General features: G+C 35.5%; 3 protein-coding genes across 5 annotated transcripts; all 3 read right to left on the bottom strand.

Moving 5' to 3' along the window:
- Window positions 1-3620: 3620 nt before the first annotated feature.
- LOC140862000 (uncharacterized) lies at window positions 3621-3974 on the bottom strand. Its single transcript, XM_073265005.1, has one exon. It carries the CDS (start codon window positions 3972-3974, stop codon window positions 3621-3623), a length of 354 nt encoding a protein of 117 aa, XP_073121106.1.
- Window positions 3975-3981: 7 nt separating this feature from the next.
- LOC140864087 (uncharacterized) lies at window positions 3982-8790 on the bottom strand. Of its 2 annotated transcripts, none has more exons than XM_073268004.1 (3): window positions 7992-8790; window positions 7698-7769; window positions 3982-7415 (listed from the first exon to the last, which is right to left on the bottom strand). In XM_073268004.1, the coding sequence occupies exons 1-3, from the start codon at window positions 8577-8579 to the stop codon at window positions 7413-7415; spliced, it is 663 nt and encodes a 220-aa protein (XP_073124105.1). In that variant the 5' UTR covers window positions 8580-8790; the 3' UTR covers window positions 3982-7412. The 2 variants fall into 2 exon arrangements, with proteins under 2 accessions (XP_073124105.1, XP_073124104.1); XM_073268003.1 differs by having other exon boundaries at window positions 3982-7421; window positions 7992-8789.
- Window positions 8791-9040: 250 nt separating this feature from the next.
- Window positions 9041-13239, bottom strand: LOC140860238 (protein ROLLING AND ERECT LEAF 2-like). 2 transcript variants are annotated; one of them, XM_073263150.1, is made up of 4 exons: window positions 11934-13239; window positions 11043-11221; window positions 10204-10427; window positions 9041-10099 (listed from the first exon to the last, which is right to left on the bottom strand). In XM_073263150.1, exons 1-4 carry the CDS (start codon window positions 12931-12933, stop codon window positions 9310-9312), a joined length of 2193 nt encoding a protein of 730 aa, XP_073119251.1. In that variant the 5' UTR covers window positions 12934-13239; the 3' UTR covers window positions 9041-9309. The 2 variants fall into 2 exon arrangements, with proteins under 2 accessions (XP_073119251.1, XP_073119252.1); XM_073263151.1 differs by having other exon boundaries at window positions 11043-11218; window positions 11934-13233.
- Between the last annotated feature and the right edge of the window lie 150 nt (window positions 13240-13389).

Here is a 13389-nt window from a genome sequence, read left to right as displayed (position 1 = left end):
GGGGACCAATATAGGGACCGACTTAGAACCAAAATTATAAAAATGCTGGCTAAAAGTGATGGATTTTTTTTTTAGTCGAGATTTTTTTTTAAGTCGATGAAAAGTTTGTTATAATTGAGTCTCGAATATAAGTAGGGGTGGTTTTTCGGTATATCTTACTACAACTATTGATATTAAAAAAATTCATACTGATACCGATAGTATAATTCCAAAACTTTGGTACGAAAAAAATCCATATTGATACCGTATAAATACCGAAAAAAAATTTGGTATATCGAAAAAATGACTGTATATATATCAAAAAAAATTCGTTACGATATGTCAAAATTCCGGTATTTCGATACGGTATGTCAGCCCTAAATATAAGATATGGTTTCAAATTACTTAAAACTTTGGTGTCAGATGAGCTATATTCAATAGATTTTTACTATATATCTATACTATTAATTAAGGGAGAGAAGTGAATACTGACTGAATATGGGTGAGGTTTTTTTTAATATACCAATAATGCATTTAGTTAGTTGTTTTTTTTTTGTTTTTTTACAAATTTTGATTTACCTTTTTTTTTACACTTCTTATTTTTTAATTTAATTACAGAATTCATGAAACAAAAATAAATTAAAAACAAAATCATGAACGTTGTCCAAACATGCAATGCGTGCTTCGAGACTATATATATCTTATAAAAGAGAGCATGCTAGATTAACTTCATTTGGTCTCTTCATGAACTTGTTAGGAAAAATTACAAATAAATTTGTATGATATTTATGTGAATTGACCAATATTTTTCACACTTGTATTCATCAAAAATCTGACCTAAACATAATATGCATGTACTTACACATTAGTAAGAAAGAAACTTCATATAATAGTTATTTGTGATGTCTGTATCATATCAATTTTTTCCCCTGATAATATCTTTTCATCATAATACGTACACATAATTTTGTACAAAACAATAATGAAAAATTTAAGTCAACATAGCCATATGTTATTTAATATATATATATATATATATCTAAAATTATATTTTATTTAAATATTGATAATTTAGCATAGTATGGGTGAGTCCGTGAGTGACAAATAATAATTTCCCGTCTGGTCCCATAATTTTCGGCTGGTGGAGTCTTCTTCGTCCTCTGAATCTGTCAGTATCGAATTTTAAAAATAATTAATTCAATAATTATGCATTTAATTAGTATAAGGGAACATAAGGAATTGTTTGATTGTTCGGCCAAAGGTTTTGAAAAACTGAGGGCACGACACATTAATATATATATATATATGCCAGCATGTGAATTTGTGGGTTGATTACATTGTCCCAATAACCTACTCAATTTCTAGGTGTTGTTTTTGTTATTAGGACGAAGTTTAGTTTTTTACCAATACGCAAATTTATTTACTTACATTTATGACGATATCTCATTATATTAAGCGATTCGTGGAAACGAGGGGTGACAACTACTTGGTCATGATCTTACTCATTATAAAATCTGGTATCTTTTTACGGCTTACTCAACCAACCAAATCATACATATATATCAATTATCATAGTTTTATGCGCAAGAGCTAGCTACCTCCCCATTTTTCTATAAAAATGTTTGTGAATAAGGCATTAGTGAATAATAATAATAATAATTAAAAAAATAAAAAAAAACAACATAAATAAGAAACTATTTGATCACCACATATATCTTATTAACCCAAGAAATAATTACTTTTAAATTTTAATTCATTACTTTTACAAAAGCGCCGTATTATGAGCATAACATAACGCATACCAAAGTGGCCCATATGCCTTGAACAACGATGAATCAGAACTGAAAATGATTATTTTATTATTTCACATGCTTAATTTCAATTATGGCAGCATGATTTATCACCTCCATTATGTTATAAACATTTTTAAAATTGAAATAGTTAAATTATGTCTCATGGAGGAGACAACCATAGACTTCCATCATACTAAATTATATAAAAGAGGTTTATTAATTTAAGAATAGAATTCGATGTTTGACTAATATAGAAAATTATTGTAATCTTGTCCTTGTAGAGATCACCAAGTTAATTAGAAAAAAGGAAGAAGATTCCTTTTTGAACATTCGAATAAATTTTTAAAATTTTTTTTAATGACGATGAAACCAACAACCGCTATTTTTCGGTGTAAAAATTGGATGTATCATTACTCATTAGAATACATTAACAAACACATCTACATATATAATTATATTCTATGAAGAAAAAAATCACAAAAACATAATAAATCTACATAATTACTCTTAGCAAATTATTTGGTATATTAATATTATTTTATCATAAAACCATGTATGCATAATGATTTCGATCTATGAAATATGAATATCTGAGTATCAGATAAGAAAATATATCGTACCATTAATCTTATTATATAACAATATATGCAACGACTCTTTCAAGTAACTAATTACTTGATCATTTTCTAACTATCATATTTAATATTTATTTTTTTCAATATCAAACATAATTGAAATATTAATTTATTTTTATTTTTTTTTACAGAAATATTAATTTATTTTTTATCACAACACAAATTACTTATATATATGAATTTTCAAGCGTGCCTAGATTACTAGCTATTTATAATGCATATATCTATCGGCTCTTCTACATATAGCCTAACTAGGTTTAAATTAAATAACCATAATTTTAATTAATGAGCCGAAATGTGGACCTAAGAAAATAATTAAAACAAATAATATAAATTTTGTGACCGTTACGTAGGCTATTAACTTAAGTCAAATATTAATGCCGCAGAATTTACTCACTTGTCTGCATGCGTAGTGAATAAAATATAGAATTATGGTCCCTATAAAAGTTAATACATACGGCATACCTAACCAGCTTGGCAGTTGAATTCTAATTCTAATAGTTATTTAATAAAGAATAAATTTATGACTGGTGTGAATAAATTTAAAGTGGTTTCATTTCTCATTTCAAATTCAATTAAATATTCATGATAATAAAAATAAAAAAAAGCACCAAACTAGTTTTTCTCTCTTTTCTTTTTCTTTTTTTTTTTAAAATTGTTTTAAGCTACCAAACTTGGATTGTAAAATGAACTAAACTCAACAATATTTTATGCCACTATATAAACTAATTTTTACCAGAAGACAATGATGAAAAGATACTGTATTCCTTTTGTCTTTATTGACAATTTTCCACATCAACAACAGGGGAAAGTTGACATTAGGCTACAAGTAAATTAAATCAAGGAAAAAAAAAAGAGATATTGAAAGCATCTAACTTTACTTGGAAATGAAGACACAAAGATAACGAGCATGATGAAATGAATACCAAAATATAAATATTATTAGCTCAAAATGCTGAATTATATTTACACCATTTCATTTTTTTCCCAAGAATTTGACTTGATTTGCTGCTTATCTTCATATTGATGTCACATAAGCCAAACAAAATTAAGAGAATATCATATTGGATTTACAAACTCTGACCATGCACTAATTAACTATATATAGTAGTCACTAAAATCTAAACAAAACCAAAGAAAAATGATGAAAAATGCGTAGCAATATGAAATAAGGCAATTAAAATTTTCTCCTCCTTATGTAATATATATATATTCAGACCATCAATCCGTTCTTCTCAAAGATCCTCGCCGGAACAGCGAAACGAGCTGAAAATGAACGGGAGAGATCGTCCGGATCGGCCCAAATCGACCCCTCGTCGAAGTTCTGCGAATAAGAGTAAGGATCATAAGTGAATCTCATGGAGTTTGAGCAATGGAACATTCTCTTCTTCTCTTTCTTGATCTTCTTCCACAGTTGCATCCAAATCGGAGCAGCAGCTTTTGATCTTGTTAACGGTAAATTATTCGACACGAATCGGTCGTAGTTCCGAATGGAGTACTGGCTTCTTGGCCAGCATATATGTTCCTCATTGGTGCTGGCAGGGAAATCCCATGTTTCTTGATCCATTTAATGAACAGAAACAAAGTCGAGTGTGTGTGTTTGTGTGTGTGTTTTTTGAGGGGTAGAGTGGTGCTATACCTTTGGATTTGGCTTATTTATAATTGGATCATGATAGGGTTTTCTCTATTCCATTAACGTTTGATGAGTCATATTTCTTGGTTTATGTGCAAAACATGCATGGTCCACATAGAAAGGAATCGAACACAAAAAATATTTTAAATTGGGCCTGATTATATTTTGTAATATTATTTGGAAAAATTACAATTTTTGTTCTGTATATTTATCATTTTACGATTTTAGTCTTCTATGTTTTCATATTTCAGTTTTAGTTCTACATATTCTGATTTTTGGCAATTTCGATCTTTTTTATTCGAAAATGCTTACGTGGCACTGTACACATCAGCTCCACATCAACGCCACATCGGAAAAGGACTAAAATTGCCCAAAAAAAAAGAAAGATAGTGAACTAAAACTGAAATCTGAAAATATAAAGGACCAAAATTACAAAGTAACAAATATACGGGACCAAAAAAACAATTTTCCAATGTTATTTTATAGAAAGGGTGAATGTTTATATAATTTGAATAAATTAACATATATAATATTAATAATAAATAAGGGTGAGTACTCTCTTTGATCAGAGTATTTAGTCATCTAACTTTGGTCAACTTTTTAACTTGAAAAATGATATTTGTAGTGTATTTCATTTTTTTAAAAGTTTGCCCGTATCTAAGTAACAAAATAGTAATATATAGAGGGGATTAACGTTGTAGTTCAAGCTATAATCATAATGGTACAAATTATCCTAAAAAAAGTCTTTACAGTTGATCATGACATGCTTTGTCACATAATTAACACTATAAATATTATTCATACTATTCGTGTATTGAGATATAGACCATTAGATATTGATATTATCTAATCAAACGGTAGTAAATGAATGCCATGTGACTTTTCAGCATAGACAATTTGGTCATGTGCTTTAGTCAAATTTGGTTTCAAAAAAGCATAAAGTAACCTGTGGAATTAATGTGGATGATCAAATCTTACTATGTGAAAGATTCTTTTTATTTAAAAAGGAGCGGTGTTGCATGGGAATGGCAAGTTTTCAACGTGACAATGTCATCTGAGGTTAAAAATAACGTCGATACATCACATAGTGATGTGTAAAATATTGATACATCGTGTAATATGACCATAACACTTCTGATTGTTGTTGAAAATTGAAAATAATTTTAGATGGACAAGTCAAAATTTGGGAAAATATAATGTATAATTTTTGAACGTTTCGATTTATATACTATCTAATTTGAACCGTTTATAATACATAATTTTAATGTCATGATACTATCAATATTGTAAATTCACTACTCGCACACAATTGTCTCAATTTTATATCTTATCGAAGTTTAAATCATGATCAGCTCCTCACACAGAAATTACATACAAAACAATATGAATGTCTCCAATTCCTTGTGGTAAGACTAATTAATACACGTAAAAAAAGGTTATTATATATATAGTGATCACATTCCAAGAGCCAGTATTAAAATGTAATTCTTCTTATTAATTAGTACTATATTATATTAGTCTAAAAAAGAAATTGGTGCACTTTCACTTACTTTTATGATAAAATTATTATACTAGTTTTTGGCTAAGGAGTCAAATAGTCACATCCGAATAAGTGAAACTACAAAAATGTCCCTAAACTTTAGGGATATTTTTTTGTCTACGCACTGGGATGGCATTTAATAGGCCAATCCATTATTCTCGTGATCTATCTTTTCCCAATTCCCTAGTAAAAAGTAGGGGGAAAAGAAAAAGAAAAAAGAGATTCAATCTCATACATAATTTATCTGAGTCTCATTCACATGTTCAAATGGAATTTATATAAATGTATAGGAATTAACGTTTGTTATTTCATCAAAAATCATATAAACGATATAATTTTTTAAAACGTACACTAACCCGAACACAAAGTTTTGATTGCTCTCCAAATAACGATAGTTATTATACCCCAAAATATCTTTTCATCAATTTTTCAACTACTCACTCAACACCCGAATTAACGGAGGGAATGTTATGGATGGTCGTTGCAACAACTCGATTTTGATACTATGTTGCGTATTAAACGGAAAGTTAGATCCTATCTATACAGACACTGCATTGACATAGATCTAACGGTGTACATTTACCGATAAATGTGGGGTTAATTATTTTTTAGTGAACCCCACATGTATTGATAAATGAGAACACTTAGATCTATCATGAGAGTAATGCCTCTAAAGGTAGGTTGAAATGAACCGTATTAAACAATGGCTGAATGAACATAATTTTTAAAAAAAAAAAAAAAATTATACAGTATTCTTTACTTTCATAACCAAGAAAATCATTAATCAAAGTCAAATAACCTTGAGAATTTTATTTTTTTGAAAAATCGAGCTAACCCATATAAATAATTCTTTTTAATATTATTTTACCCAAATAAGTTGGAGTTGACCTTTGATTTATTATCAATTTATCATTGGTATTATTTGGATTGGCCCCAAATTTAATACTTTGTTTTCCTCTAGTTTAACCATGTCTCGATACTAGCTTAATGGGACCACCTCAATCTTGGTTTCTTTAATTTTGGACCTGGCTCTACTGTGTCTGTATCAATGTATGTAAAGACCATATGGGCTTTGCAGGCCCACACCATTGGAACCATAAAATTAACGAGCCCACCACATCATTCTCCGCAGCCCAATTTAGATTGTATGTACCTAATACTTGTGTGTCCCTCGACTCGAATCATTGCGTAACAATTCACAAATCATTTTCCTTTTTACGCGAATGGAAAATTATTGTGCAGACTTTTTAATGAAACAAAATCCCAAACTATTATTGAATCACACACATACTTTTTCTCCTCCTCCCTCCTTCCATTGCTTTAACGTCCTTCCGACACAACCCCAATGATTCTCCCTTTCTTATAGGGACAAGAAAATTTTTGAAACAGAGGAAAACATGTGTCACCCAAGTTCATGTTTGCCCCGTGCTTACCACAAGACCAACCCCAACCGGCTATCGATGCCAATAACTCCATCGGCATCGCCGGAAAGGGTTGATAGAGGTGTCCGATTGGCCGAGAGAGCCAGCAGAGACCGTGGGAAGGTAATCACGTGCCTGTGTTCACCGACGAGCCATCCAGGGTCGTTCCGGTGCAGGCATCATCGTGGAGAATATCAGTGGGTTAGGTCCAAGTTTCATTGATTTTTATTTGCTATGATGCGGTTGTACAAATCAACACATATGATCAATAAAATGCTAGTATGATATAAATAGTTCGAACTCTTACAGTGTCTGTTAATTGTTACATTTCCCTGAAATGGAAACTCGCATCTGAAACCAGTCGAAAACATATACACCGTGGAACCTCCGGTCTCGGTCGCGCAATCTCCCCTACTACAACTGGCAAGGAATGTAAATTAGTCTAACAAACAAAAACACGAAAGGAAAGAGTGATTGGACATAATGGTCTTAGACATAAATCTGTTGATACAACAACAAAGGTCCTGGGAATCCTGTGCTTGTTACCACAGTAGTTGTAATGGCAAGTTTGGCACATAATGTTTCGAAATTTAACACTAAACATCAAGAATTACATACCCTTTATCCTACATTTGTCCCAATTATAAGATCATGATCAATGGGAACATTATGAAATCAGTAGAGTTAAAAGTCTACCTCAGGATAGCAATTCTGCGAACTAATTGTTTGGTTGCTTGTATCTGCAACGACTTCGCACGATATCGTCGCCTGTATCAAATTGCAAATTACACACATTATGATATGGTATCAACTCCACAAGAAACTGTGAAGTGAATTGATAAATGGAATCGATGGTTGTAAGATGAGTCGAGCCGGCCCACGAACTCAAAACTTTGATATATCCAGCTCAATATATAACAGAAGTACAGAAGGATAATGAATGATTATGGAAAAATGAAAACTTTTCCAAGGAATACATCAAAATTTTACCTTCAGAGGCAAGTCGAAGAAGAAAAGCTTGAGCTTTCCGCCGATTTTCGACTCCGTGTCGAAAGTGATCTCACCCTCCGCCACATCCTTCACCAACGTAACCACGTCGCTCAAGATCTCCACCGCGTCCAGATCGAGCGTTGCGTTCACGTACGAAGAGCTGCGGGCCTTCACTTTCCCGCCCTCCGAGGTGGCATTCCCCAGGTTCTGCCCCCTGTACCCGATCGTGACATTCACCCAATCGTAGTCGACGGAGTAGAAATCCCGGTTCCGAACTCTAACGGTGAGGTTCAGCTTCACGTCGAGTGAGATTTCGGGAAGCGCGTGGAAGCTGAGGCCGTTCAGTTTGAGGTGGACGATGGAGAGCTGGGGCTTGGACGGCCAGAGGAGGACCAAGGCGGCGACGAGGAAGATGAACACGACGGCGCAGGAGATTACGCCGCAGCGGCATGATCTACGGAGTACACCGCGGTGGTAGACCGGCGGATGTGGAGGCAGAACGTCGACGTATTGGGATGACAGCGGCTGGCTCTCGGAGAGGAGAGCCTGGTGGAACGACGACGTGTCGTAATGTTCCGGTTCCGCCATTTGTTTTGAAACAATCCGAAGTTTCTCTAAAGTTAACGTTCCTGCAATTTCCCCCGGTTGAACTAAACTCGTGTTTTGCTAAGATACTACTCAAGAAATTTAGGACAAGCTGAGATTAAAACATACGACTGTAGGGATAACACCAAATTTGTAACATGTGGAGTTTTGAGATTGAACAAAGATTTTTTTGTTGTCGAGCTATAGAGTGGTGACACGTTTCCTATATTTAATTTAAATGTGGTAAAAACGTGTTATCCGAGACACGTTTACATAACACAATATATAATACTTTGAAAATGTGAACCAAACGAAAACGGACACGACCTCGACCTATTTTTTTTAACTTAAAATATTCAAATATTCCAAGTTTTCAAAGGCCTTTCTGGATTCTTCGACACCAGCAAATTCAATTGCGGTTTATTTGATGTGAAAATGAACCGAACTTGAGCCGATTTCGAACCTATTCTATTCGAAAGTATCATTGATTCGTGTGAGTAATCCATACTTTTAGCTTGAATACAAGATTTACTTCAAATGAGGTAAAATTAAATATATATAGTAGCCACCTTTCAATTGTACAACTTTACTACTTACATGCATGAACAAGAGACCAATGTACTTTCGCAAGTCCTACTTCTACTTCACAACAAAATGTTAATACATAAAAATACATAGAAAGAACAATTTAAACAAAGAATACAAGTGGGAAAAAAAAAAATCTTGCCTTCCATCATGCCTGATTCCTGTTCTCCCCATGTGCGATGGACCTCAAGTTATTGTACATATCCGAGCAAGCGAGGGAGAAATCTGACAGTGCCCGGAAAAGTGAAGGAAATTGGCTTTTCAGGCTATTCAGAGACTTCTGTCTAACTTGAACACAGTGCTTCAAGTAAGCTTCCTCTTCGTGTTCTAGTTTCTGCTCCGCTGCTTCCACGATTAACTTACGTTCAGTATAGAGATCTCTATCCTGCGCCCTGTCCGGATCCATTTCATCCGGGGGTGTTCTCTTTTGCATGTACTTGTTATACCAATTGTCAAAATCCTGTTTCTTTCTTAAAAGGTCTTTCCTAGAATCTGCACATCTTTTTCGAAACTCCATCTCCTCTTTTTGGTATAGCCATATGGTCTCCATAGTGGCAGCAAAGTTCATGATGGCGGCTTTTGCTGCTTGGTCATGAGATTTATCGAGATAACCATTCCACGCTTGGACAAGCTTCAGTATCGGCGGATTTGGAGATCTACCTGGAGACGAGGCTTTCTCGTTCAGGTTTGTATCTATGGGAATAAGGTTTAGCTTCAACCAACCGTGGATAGCTTTAATGTATTCTCTTTGTTGGGTCATTAGTTCGTCCACATTCAAATGCCAGTCCCGAATAACGCCTACTAACTCGCGTGTCCGCTCAAAGTGGTGGTCACTAGTCTCCTTAGGAGATTGAGAGTCACCAAGCAATCTTAAAGCTTGTACAATCTCGGATTTTCTTTCATGGTGTGCTCTCATCGTCTCCCACATTGCTGCCAACCTATTAGTTCACTCAAAAAATCAAAGAAATCTACTATTCAAAACAAGTCAAAAGATTGAATGGAGAAATTAAATTTTGTAATACAAGTGTTTTTAGCAACTCACCCATCAACAAGGGCGACGAGTTTGGGATAGAGCTGTTCGTCACGCAAGCGGTTAATTTCTGAGACAGTGGAGTCCATGGATTGCATGTCAACAATGTATCTTGTGTGCAGATGGCTGACTGCTGCTTTCATTCTCTCTAACCCTTCCAAGTTTGAACCACGTTGTTTCAGCTTGTTTAACTGGTTGACCTTTTTCTTATATTCAAGCTTCATCTGTTCGCCTGCCTGTGAGAATAACAGACAATAGAAGTGTTCATAAACACAGATGATAATGCGTTGAGAAAGACCATAGGATGAAATAAAATCATTTAAACAGTAGAAGCAAGGTATTAAATATTTGTTTCAATACATATTTCAGCAGAATTATTCATATTAAGTTTGAGGATATACAAAATATATGTTCCCCATTTTGGGAAATCATGGAAATTTACAGATATATGACGATAATAAAACCCTCTAACTATGTAATAATTATTTTTTAAAACACTTGCGATTAGCGACGCATCTTGTAAGTGTTTTCTAATCAGATAGATAAAAATCTGTTTTAGTAATGGTGAAACTATGCAAGTTCTTGTCATTTGTTCCCTCTCCTACGAAATTTCAAAGAAAATTTTGAAAAAGTGTTTGAAAGGTGAATTTCATTTCAGCAGATCAAGAAACACAACATTTGGAAATTCGAAGAAAAATTTAAAACAGTGTGCTTGAAATTTCAGTCGAAATTTTGGAATTTCGAAGAATATTTAAAAGAATCGGCCTGATTTTATAACTAAGCATCCGACCAGATTAGGAAAATGTTTAAAAGAGGACACAATTAAACTAGAGATATGAAAGACTATATACCTTCACTTCATCATAAAGCTTTTTCTCCCATGCCAGCAATTTGTCCAAAACCGTTGCATGTGTTTCTTGCTCTTCTGAATCAAAATCATCTGCACCATCATTTTCGGTGGACAAACCTTTGAATGACCTATTCCATGTGATGACACGCATGACCCTCTCTGAATGATTAATATGACCTGCTAAGCAAGGATTTAGAACTTAGCATCCGCTTGAAATTCCATTGCTAATCCAAACTCAACTATTCAAAGATGTTGTCAACTAGTCATTGAGGAATCATCCTCAAAAGAATGTTCTGATCATAGTAGTTAGAGGTGCACATTCCATAAATGCACAAGCATGGGCATCGTAGAGCTTAAGAACCAAGTCGGGTATTATAATATTAAAATTAAAATAATCTGAATCAAATATTTAGATTGTATGTTATTTAATGATAGTAAAACAGTCATTACCAGTATATCAATCATGCTGAGAGGGCACCTAAACCTTTAAATTCGCTAAGCAGCATGCTTCAGTATTAAGCTCTAAGATTCATTTAAATGCTTGGCCTTGGTTTGCATCTAAGCACAAGGTCTGAGTTTCGTTACGCCCTGAGCCTAAACACATGCTTTTTGGACTTTTAAGAACCATGTCCCCTGATTAGGAAACAATATCAACGCTTAAACATATGATTCACAATGAGCGAATAAATCTTCCCCTGAGAACCACTCACGAAAATATCAGATTCAAATCTTTGTACTTCTAGATCAATTTAGACTATGCTGCAATGATCCCGTACCTCTTTTTCGTAAAGACTTACAAGGAACCACATTGGAGAAAACCATTTTTACAAGAATCATAAGATCACAATAACATCGCATCCCATTAAACAAAAGCTAACATTTGAGCGTATACCTCTCTTGTCAGCAAAATTTGAATGGTAATGCAAGCGTGTCGCCTCCAGCATTCGAGAAACCTCATGAGAACTCTCTGAAGCCTTGAGGAAACAATCATCCATATCAGTAAATATCTGCACCAGGTTCAAATTACTCCCTCCGCTGCTCTTTTTCACTGGCGGTAGAACAACTTGTTTCCCTTTCTTCACGACCTTCGTTGTAGTCAGCGCCTCTTCCGGTGGCGGCGGCTTTGGGGGAAGCTCGCTCACCTTCTCCATCACTTCCACCGTCGCCACTTTCGAAACTCTATCCATTTCGCTTCTTTTAGCCCTTTCGTAGGCCATCTTTCGCTCGATTTCCTCCTGCGCAACGTGATTCTCCTCCACCTCTCCTAGTGTGGGACCTGGCAAGGGTTCCATTGGGAAGAAGTAATCCCACCGCAACATCCCCTTGTTATCTGGAGGCGGAATCTGCTGCTGCTGCTGTTCCAGCGGCTGATGCATAGCATCACCTGCAATAACCTCAGGGGACGAAAGGGCAACTCTTCTCCCACTCTTGCTGCTCCGGTGCCTCAAGCCATGACTGCTTTCACTGTCCTTATCATCCTCTTCATCGTTTACTTCCTCGATGATGGGATCATCGGAATGCTTATTCTCAGGCCGGGAAATCGAAAACTCAGGCATCGTGTTAGCCCGTTGGAGGGGAGCGGCGGTGTTGAATGATGGGGGGAGGGGAGGTGGAGGGACGAGGAAGTTATCGTACGGGATTGGAGGAGGGGTGGCGCTGGTACCACTGGAGGATGCGGCCGAAGGGTCCACGGCGGATGCGGACGGGAAAACAACTTCTCCGTGAGCAAAGTCGCTGAGGGACGCGCCGGAGTTCTTCAAAGACATGGCGTGCGCTGAATGGGCGGCGGCGAATTTGTTCCGCGCGATCACCGCCTGCTTCATGAACTGCCTGCGATCTCTGCATCGAAGCACAGCTTCCTCGTTCTCGATCTTCGATTCCGTGCAGCCCATTGAAACCTTAATCCCCAATCAAATCAAAATCCACCCAATCAATTCATAGTTGAACGAATAAAGATCGGATCTTTTTCCCTTCAAACTCCGGTTTCGAGCTGTATCAAGGAGTATTCACGATGAAGAAAGAAGCTTTCGTCGAAAAGCTGACAGTGATGCGTGTAGATTACGAAGGTGGAAAAAGGAAGAACGAAGAATTTAGGATTTCCCCTTTTCACCAATAAAATATAAGCTGATAAGAATTTGGCGATGGTGGGGAAAATGACAAATATCGTGGTTAACTGAAATTCTTGGGCAGTAACTTCGATTTTTACACGGCTGGTGGAGCTGTTGATTTTGAGAGGAGGTTAACGGAGTTATATTCGCGGCGGCGCCGACCTGTGACGACGGCGGGCCCGGCTTGACGAGCTGAGGAGGCATTGCGTGTCGATAGGGACAGCTGGTGGACGCTAACGA

The sequence above is a fragment of the Henckelia pumila genome, chromosome 4 (genome assembly GCF_033568475.1).
Source record: "Henckelia pumila isolate YLH828 chromosome 4, ASM3356847v2, whole genome shotgun sequence".
In the NCBI taxonomy this organism is placed as follows: Eukaryota; Viridiplantae; Streptophyta; class Magnoliopsida; order Lamiales; family Gesneriaceae; genus Henckelia; species Henckelia pumila.
The sequence above is the reverse complement of the archived record's forward strand: the minus strand, read 5'-3'. Positions and strand labels throughout refer to the sequence as shown.